The 14,474-nt window shown below is 43.8% G+C and overlaps 1 protein-coding gene across 1 annotated transcript; it reads left to right on the forward strand.

The window, feature by feature from the left end:
* Positions 1-697: 697 nt before the first annotated feature.
* Positions 698-14,257, forward strand: LOC138869131 (uncharacterized). The gene is made up of 6 exons (XM_070146725.1): positions 698-1,028; positions 1,404-1,553; positions 3,314-3,849; positions 4,033-4,164; positions 13,331-13,777; positions 13,859-14,257. Exons 1-6 carry the CDS (start codon positions 698-700, stop codon positions 14,255-14,257), a joined length of 1,995 nt encoding a protein of 664 aa, XP_070002826.1.
* The last annotated feature ends 217 nt before the right edge of the window (positions 14,258-14,474 follow it).

Genomic DNA, 14,474 nt, shown 5'->3' on the forward strand with positions numbered 1-14,474 from the left:
GGCGCCCTCCGGCGAGGTGGAGCGAGTTTGCTGATGCCTTTATAGATCATTTCCTGCCCGCTGAGACAAGGGCAGCCCGTGCAGCAGAGTTTGAAAAATTTAAGCAAGGTAACAAAAGTGTGTGGGAGTACCACATGGAGTTTGCTCGCTTGTCCAAGTATGTCATTCATATGTTGCCCACAATGGAGGCCAGGGTGAGCTGGTTTGTTCAAGGCCTTAATTCTTTTACTATTAATGAAGTTTCTATAGTTGCATTGAATTCTGACATGAATTATGGGAAGATGGTGGAATTTACTCAAGCCACAGAGAACCGTAAATTGAAGAACATAATAGAGAAAGAGGGTAACAGCAAGGCCCGGTCTACGGGCAATATGGGAAAGTCACTAGGTGGGGAAAGATCAGCTTTCAGGGGAGGATCATCAGGGCCTTCCCAGTCAGGTGCACAGTCTTCAGCCAGTGCACCGCCATCAGGGCCCAGCAAGTAGCAGTGGAGTCCTTTCAGGTCGGGTCAGGGCAACAGGGGATCCCATCAGCGGGGTCATTCAGAAGAGAGGTTCCAGCAGCAGCAGAGGTCCCCGTGCCCCAGGTGCGGGAAGTTGCACTCAAGGATTTGCTAGATGGAGTTGCCTGTATGTTATGATGTGGGATAAGGGGTCATATTCAGAGGCATTGTCGTGTGTCCCTCCAGGGAGCAGGTATGGGCACAGCACAGCCAGCCAACCCAGCAGCTTCTACATCTTCAGCCCCCTCTCTATCTCGAGGTACCCCAGCACCTGTAGGGCGTGGTGCAGCTAGGGGTGGTGCGCATAGTTCAGGAGGACCCAGCCGGTTCTATGCTATGAATGGACGCCAGACCATAAAGGCTTCGCTAGATGTTGTTATAGGTATTCTGACTGTCCAATCTCATGATGTGTATGCACTTATTGACACTGGTTCCACCCTGTCCTACATTATCCCTTTTGTTGCTATGGAATTCGGGAAAGAACCAGAGCAACTTCATGAACCCTTCTTGCTGTCTACTCCGATTGGTGAGTCAATTTTGGCTACTCAAGTTTATAGAAGTCGTGTTGTCACGGTGTGCGGTAGGGATACCAGGGTCGATCTTATTGAATTGGGAATGGTGGATTTTGATGTAATAATGGGAATGGATTGACTTTATTTATGTTTTGCCAAGATTGATTGTCGGACTAGAACTATGATGCTAGAATTTCCTAATGATCCCGCTATTGAATGGGAGGGAGATAATGTAGTGCCTAGAGGCCGATTTATTTCCTACCTTAAGGCCACGAAGATGATCAATAAGGGGTGTATCTATCATTTAGTTCGGGTTACGGACACCAATGTCGAGGCGCTTAGCCTTGAGTCTGTACTAGTTGTGAATGAATTTTCTAATGTCTTTCCAGATGAGCTCACTGGGATTGCACCAAATAGGGAGATTGATTTTGGGATCGATGTGATGTCAGGCACGCAGCCTATATCAATTCCACCCTACATAATGGCACCAGCAGAACTGAAAGAGCTAAAGGAACAATTAAAGGATTTGCTAGAAAAGGGTTTCATCCAGCCGAGCGTATCACCGTGGGGGGCACCGGTTCTATTTGTAAGGAAGAAGGATGGGTCTCTGCAGATGTGTATTAACTACCGGCAACTTAACAAAGTCACAATCAAAAATAAATACCCTCTACCAAGAATAGATAACTTGTTTGATCAACTGTAAGGTGCTACGTGTTTCTCAAAGATTGACTTGCGGTCCGGGTATCATCAATTGAAGATAAGGGAGCAGGATATTCCAAAGACGACTTTCAGAACTCGGTATGGGTAGTTTGAATTTATGGTGATGTCCTTTGGGCTAACAAATGCCCCGGCAGCTTTCATGGATCTTATGAATCGATTCTTCAAGCCTTTTCTAGACTCCTTTGTGATAGTATTCATTGACGATATTCTTGTGTATTCTCGAAGTCAGGAGGACCATGCTGACCACCTCAGGGCAGTTTTGTAGACTCTTCAGCAACTTCAATTGTATGTAAAATTTTCAAAATGTGAATTTTGGATTGAATTTGTCGCGTTCTTAGGTCATGTTGTTTCCGGGGAAGGAATTATGGTTGACCCTCAAAAGATTGCAGAAGTGAAGAATTGGCCTAGACCTACCACTCCAATGGAGATTCATAGTTTCTTGGGTTTGGCTGGGTACTACAGGAGATTTGTGGAGGGGTTTTCTACTCTTGCCTCTCCATTGACTAAATTGACCTAGAAAGCAGTTAAGTTCCAGTGGTCAGATGCTTGTGAGAAGAGCTTCCAAGAATTGAAATCAAGATTGACTACAGCACCGGTACTAACCCTATCGGAGGGTACAAAGGGATTTGTGGTGTATTGCGATGCTTCCAGGATCGGGCTCGGGTGCATGTTAATGCAGTACGGCAAGGTAATAGCCTACGCTTCTAGGCAACTCATGAATCATGAAAATAACTATCCAACTCATGACTTAGATCTTGCGGCAGTGGTGTTTGCGCTAAAGATTTGGCGACATTATCTGTATGGGGTCCATGTGGATATATTCACAGACCATAAGAGCCTTCAATATATTTTCAATTAGAAGGAGTTGACTCTGAGGCAAAGAAGATGTCTAGAGTTACTAAAGGACTATGACATTGATATTCTCTATCACCCGGGAAAAGCTAATGTTGTGGCAGACGCTCTTAGTCGAAAATCTATGGGAAGTTTGGCTCATTTGGAGGCATGTCAGAGGCTGTTAGCTAGGGAGGTTTACCAGTCAAGGCCAACTCTAATGAAGGAGGGGTAATTGTGTAGAATAGGGCTGAATCATCGCTTGTGGTGGAGGTGAAAGAAAAACAATTCAATGATCCATTATTAGCACAACTGAAAGAGGGGTTTCACAAACACAAGACCACAGCTTTTTCCCTTGCTATGGATGATGGTACACTATGATACCAAGACCGCCTATGTGTTCCTGATATTGACGATCTTCGGTGAAGGATCATGGCAGAAGCTCACACTTCCAGGTATTTCGTGCACCCAGGTTCTATGAAAATGTACCATGATCTCAAGGAAATTTATTGGTGGAACAACATGAAGAAGGATGTGGCTGACTTTGTGGCAAATCGTCCGAAATGTTAGCAAGTGAAGGCCGAACATCAAAGGCCCGGTAGATTGGCTCAAAGCATAGAAATTCCAATGTGGAAGTAGGAGATGATTAACATGGATTTTGTGGTAAGGTTGTCGCGCACTCCTCGCAAGTTTAACTCAATTTGGGTAATCGTGGATTGACTCACAAAATTAGTGCACTTCTTGCCAGTTAAAGCTACCGACACAGCGGAACAGTATGTCCAGTTGTATATGAAGGAAATAGTCAGGTTGCATGGTACTTCAGTCTCAATCATTTCCGATCGAGGGGCTCAGTTCACCACCAACTTTTGGAAGAAATTTCTGCAAGGTTTGGGCACGCAGATAAATCATAGCACATCTTTTCTACCTCAAACCGACGGGCAAGCAGAGCAGACCATTCAGACGCTTGAGGACATGTTGCGTGCTTGTACTCTTGATTTCAAGGGTAGTTGGGATGACCATTTGCCACTCATAGAATTTGCTTACAACAACAGCTTCCATGCTAGTATCCAGATGGAACCATTTGAGGTATTGTATGGTAGGAGATGTAGGTCTCCCATTGGGTGGTTCGAGGTTGGAGAAGTAGAATTGATAGGGCCAGACCTCGTGCATCAGGCCATGGAGAAAGTCAAGATTGTTAAGGAGAGGTTGAAAACTGCTCAGAGTCACCAAAAGTCTTACTCGGATGTTCGTCGCAGAGATTTAGAGTTCAAGGAAGATAATTGGGTATTTTTGAAGGTTTCCCCTATGAAGGGCATCATGCGGTTTGGGAAGAAGAGAAAATTGAGTCCGAGGTATGTTGGACCATACAAAATCATTCAGAGGATTGGTCAGGTGGCATACAAGCTCGATCTACCACCCGAGCTGTCATTGGTACATCCGGTATTCCATGTGTCTATGTTGAGAAAGGTAGTAGGAGATCTGTCCACTATTGTGCTGGTTGAAACTATTGAGGTTAATGAAAAACTGTCGTATGAAGAAGTTCCAGTTGTCGTTCTTGATAGGCAAGTTCAGAAATTGAGAAATAAGGAAATTGCATCTGTGAAAGTGTTATGGCGGAACCAGCAAGTTGAGGAAGCCAATTGGGAAGCCGAGGATGTAATGAAAAAGAAGTACCCACATTTGTTTGAATAGTCATGAAATAGCTTTTATGCACTTAGCTCCTATGAACTATTATCTTTTGACTTAATCTATGTAAAATTGTCCTGTGTTGGTTATATATATATGTTGCCTATACGGCCATGGTTAGTATTGTACGAGCTATGTTATGCCTATGGAATGTGTACTTGCTGTTTGGATGTGTTTCTGGGCTCTCTGATATGTAGATAAGGCCCAGATACAAAGGAAACTCTGGCAAAATTTTCGGCAATTCAGGGAGTTAGCCAAATTTGGAGACTAATAGTATGTTTAGGTTGAGAAAAAAATCAGAAGGTTGCATAAGAGATTGCTAATAAGCGAACCTTGATCCTCATTCGAGGACGAATGATCTTAAGTGGGGGAGGATGTGAGGCCCCGTGAAAATTTCCACTCTAAACCAGAAAGCTCGTAGTGGAAATTAGGAATATGTGTTAGAGATGTATAAAATTCTTCGTGTCAAGCTTGCTCGTCGCGGTTTGGACCCTTTAGAACTGGTCTATGCATTAAAAAGTCAAAGAATAATATTTTCTGGAAAAGTGCCCTTTTTGCGGTCCACTATACGGTCGCATAATAGGAATGTGGACCGCATAGTCGCCGCAGAGTGAAGTAGTGTGTTGGCCAAATCGATGTCAACTATGCAGCCAAATTATGGGATCGCATAATCAATATGCGGGCCACAAAGTCATCGCATAATTCGCTTGGGATTTTTTAAGGGGTTGTTCTGCAGTGCATTATGCGATCGCAGAACGGGTATGCGGACCACATTTCTGTCGCATACCTAGGCAATGTGTTCATGTCTTGGGGAGCATTTTTGCGGTCCATTATGCGGGCCGCATGTCCACTTTACGATCGCAAATGCGATCACAGATCCGAGTCGGGGCTCCAGTTTTCTAAATATTAAACCCGACCCCTTGTTGTTATATCCTGGCAATAGCTCATTTTGAGCCCATTTCCTGACACTTTTAGAGAGAGAGAGAGAGGGGTCTAAGAGAGGGGAAGTGCTTCCCATCAAAATTACTCCATGAATCCTTGGTAAATCATTGAAGATAATCAAGTGAGGGACCTAAACCCTCATCCCAAGAGGTAAGGCTTCATCACCTCAGCTCACATTTTTACACATAGCTACAAAGGGTCATTGGTGAGGTTATTCATGGGGATAAGGGGGTTTGCATTGCATGCATGCGTTCTTGAAGAGTATGAGGAATTATAAAAGAGGAGGCATGGTAATCTTTCATAAAAGAACCATAAGGCCTTAATGAACACTAAATTCTCGGTAAAATGCTCAAGAGAGCTTAGATTATGATCTTTTCTTGATTTTGAGTTAAATTGTGCTATATTGCTTAAATAGATTGAAGTGCGAACATTCCGGAATGTTATAGGATTAAGGAAAGCTCAGTTGAGGTATGTATGGATAAATTTCCGTCTTTTAAAAATTGAGTTTCATTGGCATTTGTGTGAATATGGTAAGATTAAAGATGAATTGTTGCATTGATTGTCATTTTACATGAATTGATGTTGTAACCGCATATGCGTGAAAAATGTGTCTCAACATGATCAACGTGCTGTCTTGATAACTTGAAGAGGGCAAGGATATGAATTATGTATCGAAATGCTTGGACTTTAAATTGAAATTGAAGTTGCGCATGTTGCGCCATCCATGTGAAGTCTCCTCTATGCCTACAATTTTAATTGCTCTTGTGTGCACTTATTATCCTAAATTACAAATCCAACATTGAATGTGGGAACGATGTAAATGTGCGGCCTAGTGCCAAGGATAATGTGATAAGTTGTGGCCCTAAGTGCCTGTGAAATGATATATGTGAAACGAAGTGATTAATACGAAGGGAACAATACCTTGGAAAGGCGGCCTAGCCGATCGGGCCGAGATTAGATTTCGCAAAAGATAGCAGTGGTATTATGAATGAATTCCGGAAAGGAAAATGAGATTATGATTGAAATATATGCCTCAAATGAGGTGACCCATCCGATCAGGTCGAGATCGGACTCCGCTCAAGATAGCGGTGGTATTGTGAACAATAATGAATAGTGTGAAATGCCCTAAACTAAAAGCTATGTAAAAATGATGTGGAAGTTGTATGATTTTTTAATTGATAAGGTGGTGATCATTTAAAGCTTGAGTTATACTTGTGATTTCTTATTCTTGTATGAAAGTTCTTTCTAACTAGATGGTGTTTAGTTATACATATTAGTACTATTTCATGGTACTAACGTCCCTTTTGCCGGGGGCGCTACATTTTTAAATGAATGTAGGTGGCTCCATTGCAGATAGTGCGGGTCGCGCGTAGCGGAGTACCTTCTTCTTGAAGTCTTGGTGAGCCCCTTTCTCCTTCAAGGGGTTATATTGCGCATTTTTTGTTGTACACTTCTACTTTTGAGGTATAGCCTGGGCCTTGTTGCCGGCATTATCATAATTTGTCTTTTCCTCCTTAGAGGCTCCGTAGATATACGTGTGGGTTATGTACGGGTGTTGGATGGGCCTGTGAACTATGATGTAATTCAAATTCTCGCTTTGGCTAAAGTGTATTTGCATGGAATCTTGGAAATTATCGACGGTTTAATGTTGTAATTTAAAATGATCTAACATTGTAGAATGCACCCTCTTTCCTCGTCTAAATAAATGAATGAAAGCATGGTTTCTTTATTCATATCGAGTTGGGTAGGAAGTGCTTGATAAGGCTTGCTCAGTTGGGGGCTGCTCGATTGAGCGCCGGTCGCGCCTCCTGAGGTTGGGGCGTGACATGAACTTCAGGATTTTCATACCTGTTGAGGTCTTACAGTTTGTCATGCCTGTTGAGGTCTTACATTTTGTCATGCTTGTTGATGTCTTACCGTTTTTGTTGTAATGTAGAATAGATCTGGTTATGCCGAGTCTGCCCGCTAGGGGTCTTACAGTTTTGGGTTTCCCAGTGCATGGTATTGGCGATGAATGACAGTCTCCAAGTCATCAAATTTGTTTAAGCTTGAAGACCGCTTTTCGTGAGCTCGGAGTTGCCTTGTAGGGGCTTTATAAGCCCGGAGTTTCTACCCTGGGGTCATGTCGGTGCTTAATTACTGACGCTAAGTCTCTAAGTATCTCGGGACGCGTTTGCCGGAGAGGCCCCTGTCGGGGGTATACTTCAGATTTCTTGTTTGGAGAATAAGATGTTGAAAAGATATCCTTTTATTGCTTGGTATAGATACATGCTATTTTGTTTTTGCGAGCTCGGCTGGATATGTTGTCCCCTATCGGAGCCTTGTTCATCTTTTTCCCGGGGCGGGGCTGACTGCGAAAGAAATTTTGTGGGTTCCTCGAATCCTTCTGGGGAAATATAGGGACATCGTCTCATTAAAAACCTTACTGGAAAAAACCCGTTTTGGGGTAAAAAAACCCGGTTGAAGGAAAAGAGTGTGACGTTTGCTTCGAGGACATTTGTGGGGTTCCACATCCGGCCGCCCTAGAAGTAATAACGCTTAAGCATCAATACATTCTAGTTACTCAGAAGCTGCTCGCCCTCCATTGTACCAAGCTTATAGGATCCTTTGCCAACTATCCCAAGAATACGTTACGATCCTTCCGAATTTTGGCCCTTCTTCCCTTCATTAGGGTTTCTGGTGTTGAGGGTAACCTTCCTTAGGACCAAGTCTCCGATTCTGAAATATAGGAGATTCATTCATCTGTTGTAGTATCATTCAATTTTCTATTTTTAGGTAGCCATCCGAACCAGCGAGGCTTCCCGTCTTTCGTCGAGCAGCTCGAGGGTCATTGCCATTCCTTCGTTGTTTGACCCCTCGCTAGTGTGTCGGAATCTGTCGCTTGGTTCTCCGGCCTCTACCGGTATTAGCGCTTCGACGCCATACACTAGAGATAAAGTTCTCTCCCTAGTTCTTGATTTTGGAGTTGTCCGATATGCCCACAGCACCTCGGACAGCGTTTCTCTCTATTTTCCCTTGGTTCTTTCCAACTTCTTCTTTAAGTTTTGAATGATGGTTTTATTTGTAGATTCGGCATGGCCGTTTGCACACGGGTGCTATGGCGTCGACATGATTCTCTTGATTTTGTTATCTTCAAGGAATTGTGTTACCTTGCTCCCGATGAATTGCCTCCCGTTTTAGCATGTTATTTCAGACGGGATTCCGAACCGACATACGATGTGTTCCCATATAAAATTGATGTCCTTCTTCTCTCTTATTTTTTCAAAGGCCTGCGTTTCCACCCACTTTGAGAAGTAGTCAGTCATAAATAAAATGAATCTAGCCTTACCTGGCGCCGTCGGCAAAGGGTCTACAATGTCCATCCCCCATTTCACGAATGGCCATGGTGATAAAACAGAATGCAGTTGTTCCTCGAGCTGGTGGATCATGGGAGCGAACCTATGACACTTGTTGCATTTTCAGACGAATTCCCTGCCATCTTTTTCCATGTTGTCCCAATAGTATCCCGCTCTGATCACTTATCGGACTAAGGAATCGGCCTCGGAGTAATTTCCGCAGGTGCCCTCGTGGATCTCCCGGATCACGTAATCCGTTTTGCCTGGCCCCAAGCATATTGCAAGGGGACCATCAAAAGTTCTCCTGTAAAGAGCCCCATATTCGTGGAGTGAGAATCGGGCCGCTTTGGTTCGCATGGCCCTCGATTCTTTTTGATCCGTAGGTAGCTTTCCATCCTTCAGATAAACGATGTATTTGTTTCTATAGTCCCATGTAAGGCTGGTGGAGTTAATTTCTGTGTGACCTTCCTCGACCACAGATTTGAACAGTTGAACGACTGTTCCTGGGAGCAGGTCTTCTTCTTTAGTGGATGATCCTACGTTTGAGAGGGCATCGACCTCGCAATTTTGCTCCCGAGGTACATGGACTAAGGTCCATTCTTTGAAACGACACAATGCGATTTGGATTTTGCCCAAATACCTTTGCTTCCTGTCTTCTCAGGCTTCGTAGCTTCCGTTTACTTGGCTTACCACGGGGAGCGAGTCAGATTTTGCCTCGATAGTCTCGGCTCCCAAACCTCTGGCCAACTCTAAACCTGCAATCATAGCCTCATACTCGACTTCATTGTTAGTAAGTTTTGTGGTTTTATGGATTGTCTGATTATGCCGCCAACGAGCGGCTTTAGGACTATACCGAGTCTGAATCCTCTTACATTTGTTGCACCATCTATGAACAAGGTCCATACCACGGAGTATGTGCCTGATTTTAATAAAAGCTCCTTCTCTACCTCGGGCATGAGGGTTGGCGAGAACGGCCACAAAATCTGCCAGGATTTGGGACTTGATGTCCGTCCGAGGTTGTTACTTGATGTCATACCCTCCGAGTTCGATGGCCCACTTGGCCAATCGACCCGATAACTTAGGTTTATGCAGTATACTCCGGAGGGGATATTGACAGAACACAGATACGATGGCACTGAAAGTAAGGCTTTAGTTTGTGCGAGGCGCTTATTACTGTGAGAGCCAATTTTTCTAGATGGGGGTACAGGGTTTCGGCATCCCCTAAGGTTTGGCTCACATAATAAACAAGAAATTGCGTACCTTGCTCTTTTCGTACCAGTATGCCACATACCGCTATTTCGGATACGACTAGGTATAGGTATAGCGTTTCATCCTTCTTGGGTGTGTGCAGCAAAGGCGGGCTAGATAGGTACCGTTTCAATTCTTCCAGGGCGTGTTGGCATTCTGGAGTCAATTCGAAGTTGTTCTTTCTTTTGAGCAGAGCGAAGAAATGGTGGATTTTGTCCAACGATCTCGATATGAATCTGCCCAGGTCTACGATCCGCCCTGTTAGCCGTTGAATGGCTTTCATGTTGTTTACCACCGTAATCTCTTTGATGGCCTTTATTTTGTTAGGATTGATTTCGATCTCCCTATTTAAGACCATGAAGCCCAGGAATTTGCCCGAACCTACTCCGAAGGCGCACTTCTCGGGATTGAGCTTCATGTTGTAGCTTTTGAGGATGTCGAAGGTTTCCTGCAAATGGGTCAGATGGTCCTCTGCACGCAGGGATTTGACTAGCATATCATCAATATACACCTCCATTGATTTTCCTACTTGGTGCTCAAACATTTTATTAACTAGTCGTTGGTATGTTGCTCCCGCATTTTTTAGCCCAAAGGGCATTACGTTATAACAATATGTATCGTATTTCATGATAAATGAGGTCTTTTCCCTATCCTCGGGGTTCATCTGGATTTTATTGTACCTTGATTAGGCATCGAGGAACGTGAGGGTCTCATGGCCGGCCGTAGCATCGATCAGGCGATTGATATTAGGCGACAAGAAGGAATCTTTTGGGCATGCTTTGTTCAATTCTTTATAGTCTACGCACATCCTTAGCTTATTCCCCTTTTTTGGCACTACCACTATGTTACTAGCCATCCAAGATACTTTACCTCCCTGATGGATCTGATCTTAAGGAGTTTCGCCACTTCCTCTTTGATGAAGGCATGTTTTACCTCGGACTGTGGTCTTCTTTTTTCACAGGTTTGAATTTAGGGTCAACGCTTAGTTTGTGGGAGGTTATTTACGGTGGGATACCTGTCATATCTAAGTAGGAAAGCAAAATAGTCGATATTATTGCTAAGGAATTGAATAAATCATGCCCTGAGTTCGGGGATTAGCCCCGTTCCCAGGTATACCTTGCGATTCGGGAGGTGTTTGATCAAAATGGTCTATTCCATCTCTTCGACTATTGACTTGGTCGTGTCGGATTCCTTGGGGGCGATGAAGGTTCGGGGTGCGAAGAAGTCTTCCTCGTCGTCTTCAAGGGTTCGCATGCTTCCCTCCTTGTTCGAGGCCGGGCATGTGGGGGTTGGCGTCTCGTGGTGGACCGCGAACATTTCCCTCGTTATCCGTTGTTCCCCATGTATGGTCGTGATGCCATCCCTGGTGGGAAACCTTATCACCTGGTGCAAGGTTGAGGGCACAACCCTTATATTGTGTATCCAAGGCTAGCCGAGTAGGGCGTTGTATCTCATGTCGCCGTTGATGATCTGAAACTCGGTGTTCTGGGTTGTGCCAGACATGTCGATCGGGAGAATGATTTCTCCCTTCATTTCTTCTCCAATCATGTTGAAACCATGGAGGACCCGAGGGGTGGGAACAACTTGACTGAGCAGCCCTAGCTGGTCTACTACTTCTGACCTGATTATGTTGATTGAGCTGCTGGATCCACGAGCACGCACTTTATTCGGGTGTTGTCTAAGAGAAACGAGATTACTAGTGTGTCGTGTGCAGTTCCATCATGGCTTCGACGTCCTCTTTGCTGAATATGAGGGTTTCGCGGGGTAAGCATTCTCGGGCTGCCCCTCCTTTGTAGCGGACGTTCTCGCTCGCTTGGACATGGGTCCTCGGGGAACGCTGGCTCCCCCAATAATCATGTGGACACCAGGCTCTAGGTCAATCGTGCCCTTTTCTCTATCACTTTTGAGGTTTCGACTTCTCATTTCACTAGTCGAGCTAGGCGCTTTGTCCTGAAAGAAGAGATCTTTGGACAAGAAAAAGTGTAAAAATAACATGCATTTGTGCAATGAAACTAGCAAGAAAATAATCACTATTATTTTTAGCCCCACGGTGGGCGCCAAACTGTTTACTGTGAAAATGGTAACAACAATTGAATTTGTAAATGGGATTCTAAAAATACGTGATCCATTCCGGGAGATCCCTGCGTTCATCGGGGCTTTAGTTGATATTATCCTTGGCAGGATACCAGCCGAACTTGAGGGGCGTGAAGGGCTCGAGATCTCGGGCTTCCGGGATCACCCTTCTAGGTATTCAGTCGAGGAGAAATTGGCCTCCTAGATTTCACTGCGAACACACCTTATCATACGTTACTCCGTTGGTTGCTAGTAAGCTTGTCATAAAACTTGAATTGGTTATACATTTTGAGGTCTCTACACATGTTGGGGACTCAGTGATAGCTAAGCGAGTATATAGGTGTTGCATAGTAGTAGTTCATAGTCGATCTACCGTAGCGGACCTAATCGAGTTGGATATGGTAGAATTTGATGTTATAATGGGTATGGATTGATTGGCTTCTTGTCATGCCAATGTTGATTGTAGATCAAAGATAGTCCAATTTCAATTTCCAGGGGAGCCTGTTTTAGAGCGGAAAGGTAATATGGCATGACCGAGAGGTAGATTTATTTCCTATCTCAAGGCAAGGAAGATGATCAATAAGGGCTGTATTTATCACTTAGTTCGGGTTCAAGGAAATTGTGTTTGCCATTGACCTACTACCAGATACTCACCGAATATCTATTCCTCCCTATAGGATGGCCCCCGCGGAGCTGAAAGAGTTAAAGGAACAGCTAAGGGACTTGCTTGAAAAAGGCTTTATCAGACCTAGTACATCCTCGTGCGAAGCACCTGTGTTATTTGTGAGGAAGAAAGATGGTTACTTATGGATGTGTATTGATTATAGACAGTTCAATAAGGTGACGATCAACAATAAGTACCCGCTCCCGAGGATTGATGATTTATTTGATTAGTTGAAGGTGCCAAGTGTTTTTCAAAGGTAGAATTGAGGTCCGGGTACCATCAGGTAACGGTTAAGGATGAAGATATTCCAAAGACAATATTCAGGACCAGATACGGGCACTTTGAGTTTCGTGTTACATCTTTCGGTCTGACCAATGCCCCAACAGTGTTCATGGATTTGATGAACCGTGTATTCAGGCCCTTTTTAGATCTATTCGTAATTGTATTTATCGATGATATATTAGTGTATTATCGTTCAGAGGGTGAGCATGTGGATCATCTATGTACTGTGCTCAGAGTTCAACAAAAAGGGAAGTTGTATGCAAAATTCTCTAAGTGTGAATTCTGGTTAAACTCTGTAGATTTCCTTGGGCATATCATTTCGGGTGAAGGCATCTAGGTGGATACACAAAATATTGAGGCATTAAAGACATGTCCTATACCCACAACACTGACGGAGGTTCGTAGCTTTCTTGGTTTGGCAGGTTATTACAAGAGATTTGTAGAGGGATTTTCTTCCCTTTCAGCACCTTTGACAAAGTTGACTCCGAAGGGAGCAAAGTTTCATTGGATTGATGCTTGCTAACGGAGTTTCCAGGAATTACAGGACAGATTAACGTCGATACCAGTTCTAACACTTCTAGAAGGGACCGATGGTTACGTTATCTATTATGACACTTCAGGCGTTGGGTTGGGTTGTGTGCTACTGCAGCAAAGTAAGGTCGTGGCTTATGCTTCTAGACAACTAAGAAAGCACGAGAAGAACTACCCGACCCACGACTTAGAGTTAGCCGCGGTGATTCATGCACTAAAGATGTGGAGGCACTACTTGTATGGCATTCATGTTAACATCTATACAGATCACAAGAGCCTCCAATACATTTTCAAGCAAAAGGAATTGAATCTACATCAAATGAGATGGTTGGAGCTACTTAAAGACTATGACGTTGATATTTTATACCATTCGGGGAAGGTGAACGTAGTAGCCGACGCCCTCAGCCGTAGGTATATGGGTAGCCTGTCATATTTACCTCCAGGAATGACGGTAATAGCCCATGAGGTTCATCATCTAGCTAGTCTTGGATTTCGATTACTGGACTCAGGTGATATTGGAATTATTATTTAGGATACGACAACATCCTCTTTAGTAACTGAAGTAATGGAATACCACTACGAGGATCATGTGTTAGTTCATTATAGGGATACCGCTCTTCAGAAGGAGAAGACACTGTTTGAAATTACAGAAGATGGAGACCTCAAATATCAAGAGTGCTTATGTGTGCCTAATGTTGCAGGACTGCGTCGGCAAGTTATAGGAGAAACTCACTATTCTCGTTATTGTATCCATCCAGGAGCAACAAAGATGTATCATGATATCAGGAAAGTGTATTGGTGGGACGGAATGAAAAGGGATATAGTAGAATTTGTTGCTCAGTTTCCTAATTGTCAGCAGGTTAAGATTGAGCATCAAAAACCCGGTGGGTTATTTCAAGCTATAGAGATTCTACTTGGAAATGGGAAGTAATCAATATGGACTTCATCGTAGGCTTACCTCGTACCCAGCGTAAGTTCGATTCGATATGGGTGATTGTTGATAGGCTTATAAAGTCAGCCCATTTTTTGCCCGTTAGGACTATATATTCCTCAAAGCATTATGCAAGGCTTTATATTAAGGAAATACTACGACTGCATGGTGTCCCTGTATCAATTATATCGGATAGAGGAGCTCAAATTACATCTAA

The sequence above is a fragment of the Nicotiana sylvestris genome, chromosome 5 (genome assembly GCF_000393655.2).
Source record: "Nicotiana sylvestris chromosome 5, ASM39365v2, whole genome shotgun sequence".
In the NCBI taxonomy this organism is placed as follows: Eukaryota; Viridiplantae; Streptophyta; class Magnoliopsida; order Solanales; family Solanaceae; genus Nicotiana; species Nicotiana sylvestris.

What these genes read in the sequence shown, in the direction of transcription:
- LOC138869131 (XM_070146725.1), top strand. Translation starts at nt 698, where the DNA reads ATGGGCACAGCACAGCCAGCCAACCCAGCAGCTTCTACATCTTCAGCC. An exon ending in AGTTCAAGGAAGATAATTGG is followed by an intron (nt 3,850 to 4,032) that starts GTATTTTTGAAG and finishes ATGTTGAGAAAG; the next exon opens with GTAGTAGGAGATCTGTCCAC. An exon ending in ATTTACCTCCAGGAATGACG is followed by an intron (nt 13,778 to 13,858) that starts GTAATAGCCCAT and finishes ATTATTATTTAG; the next exon opens with GATACGACAACATCCTCTTT.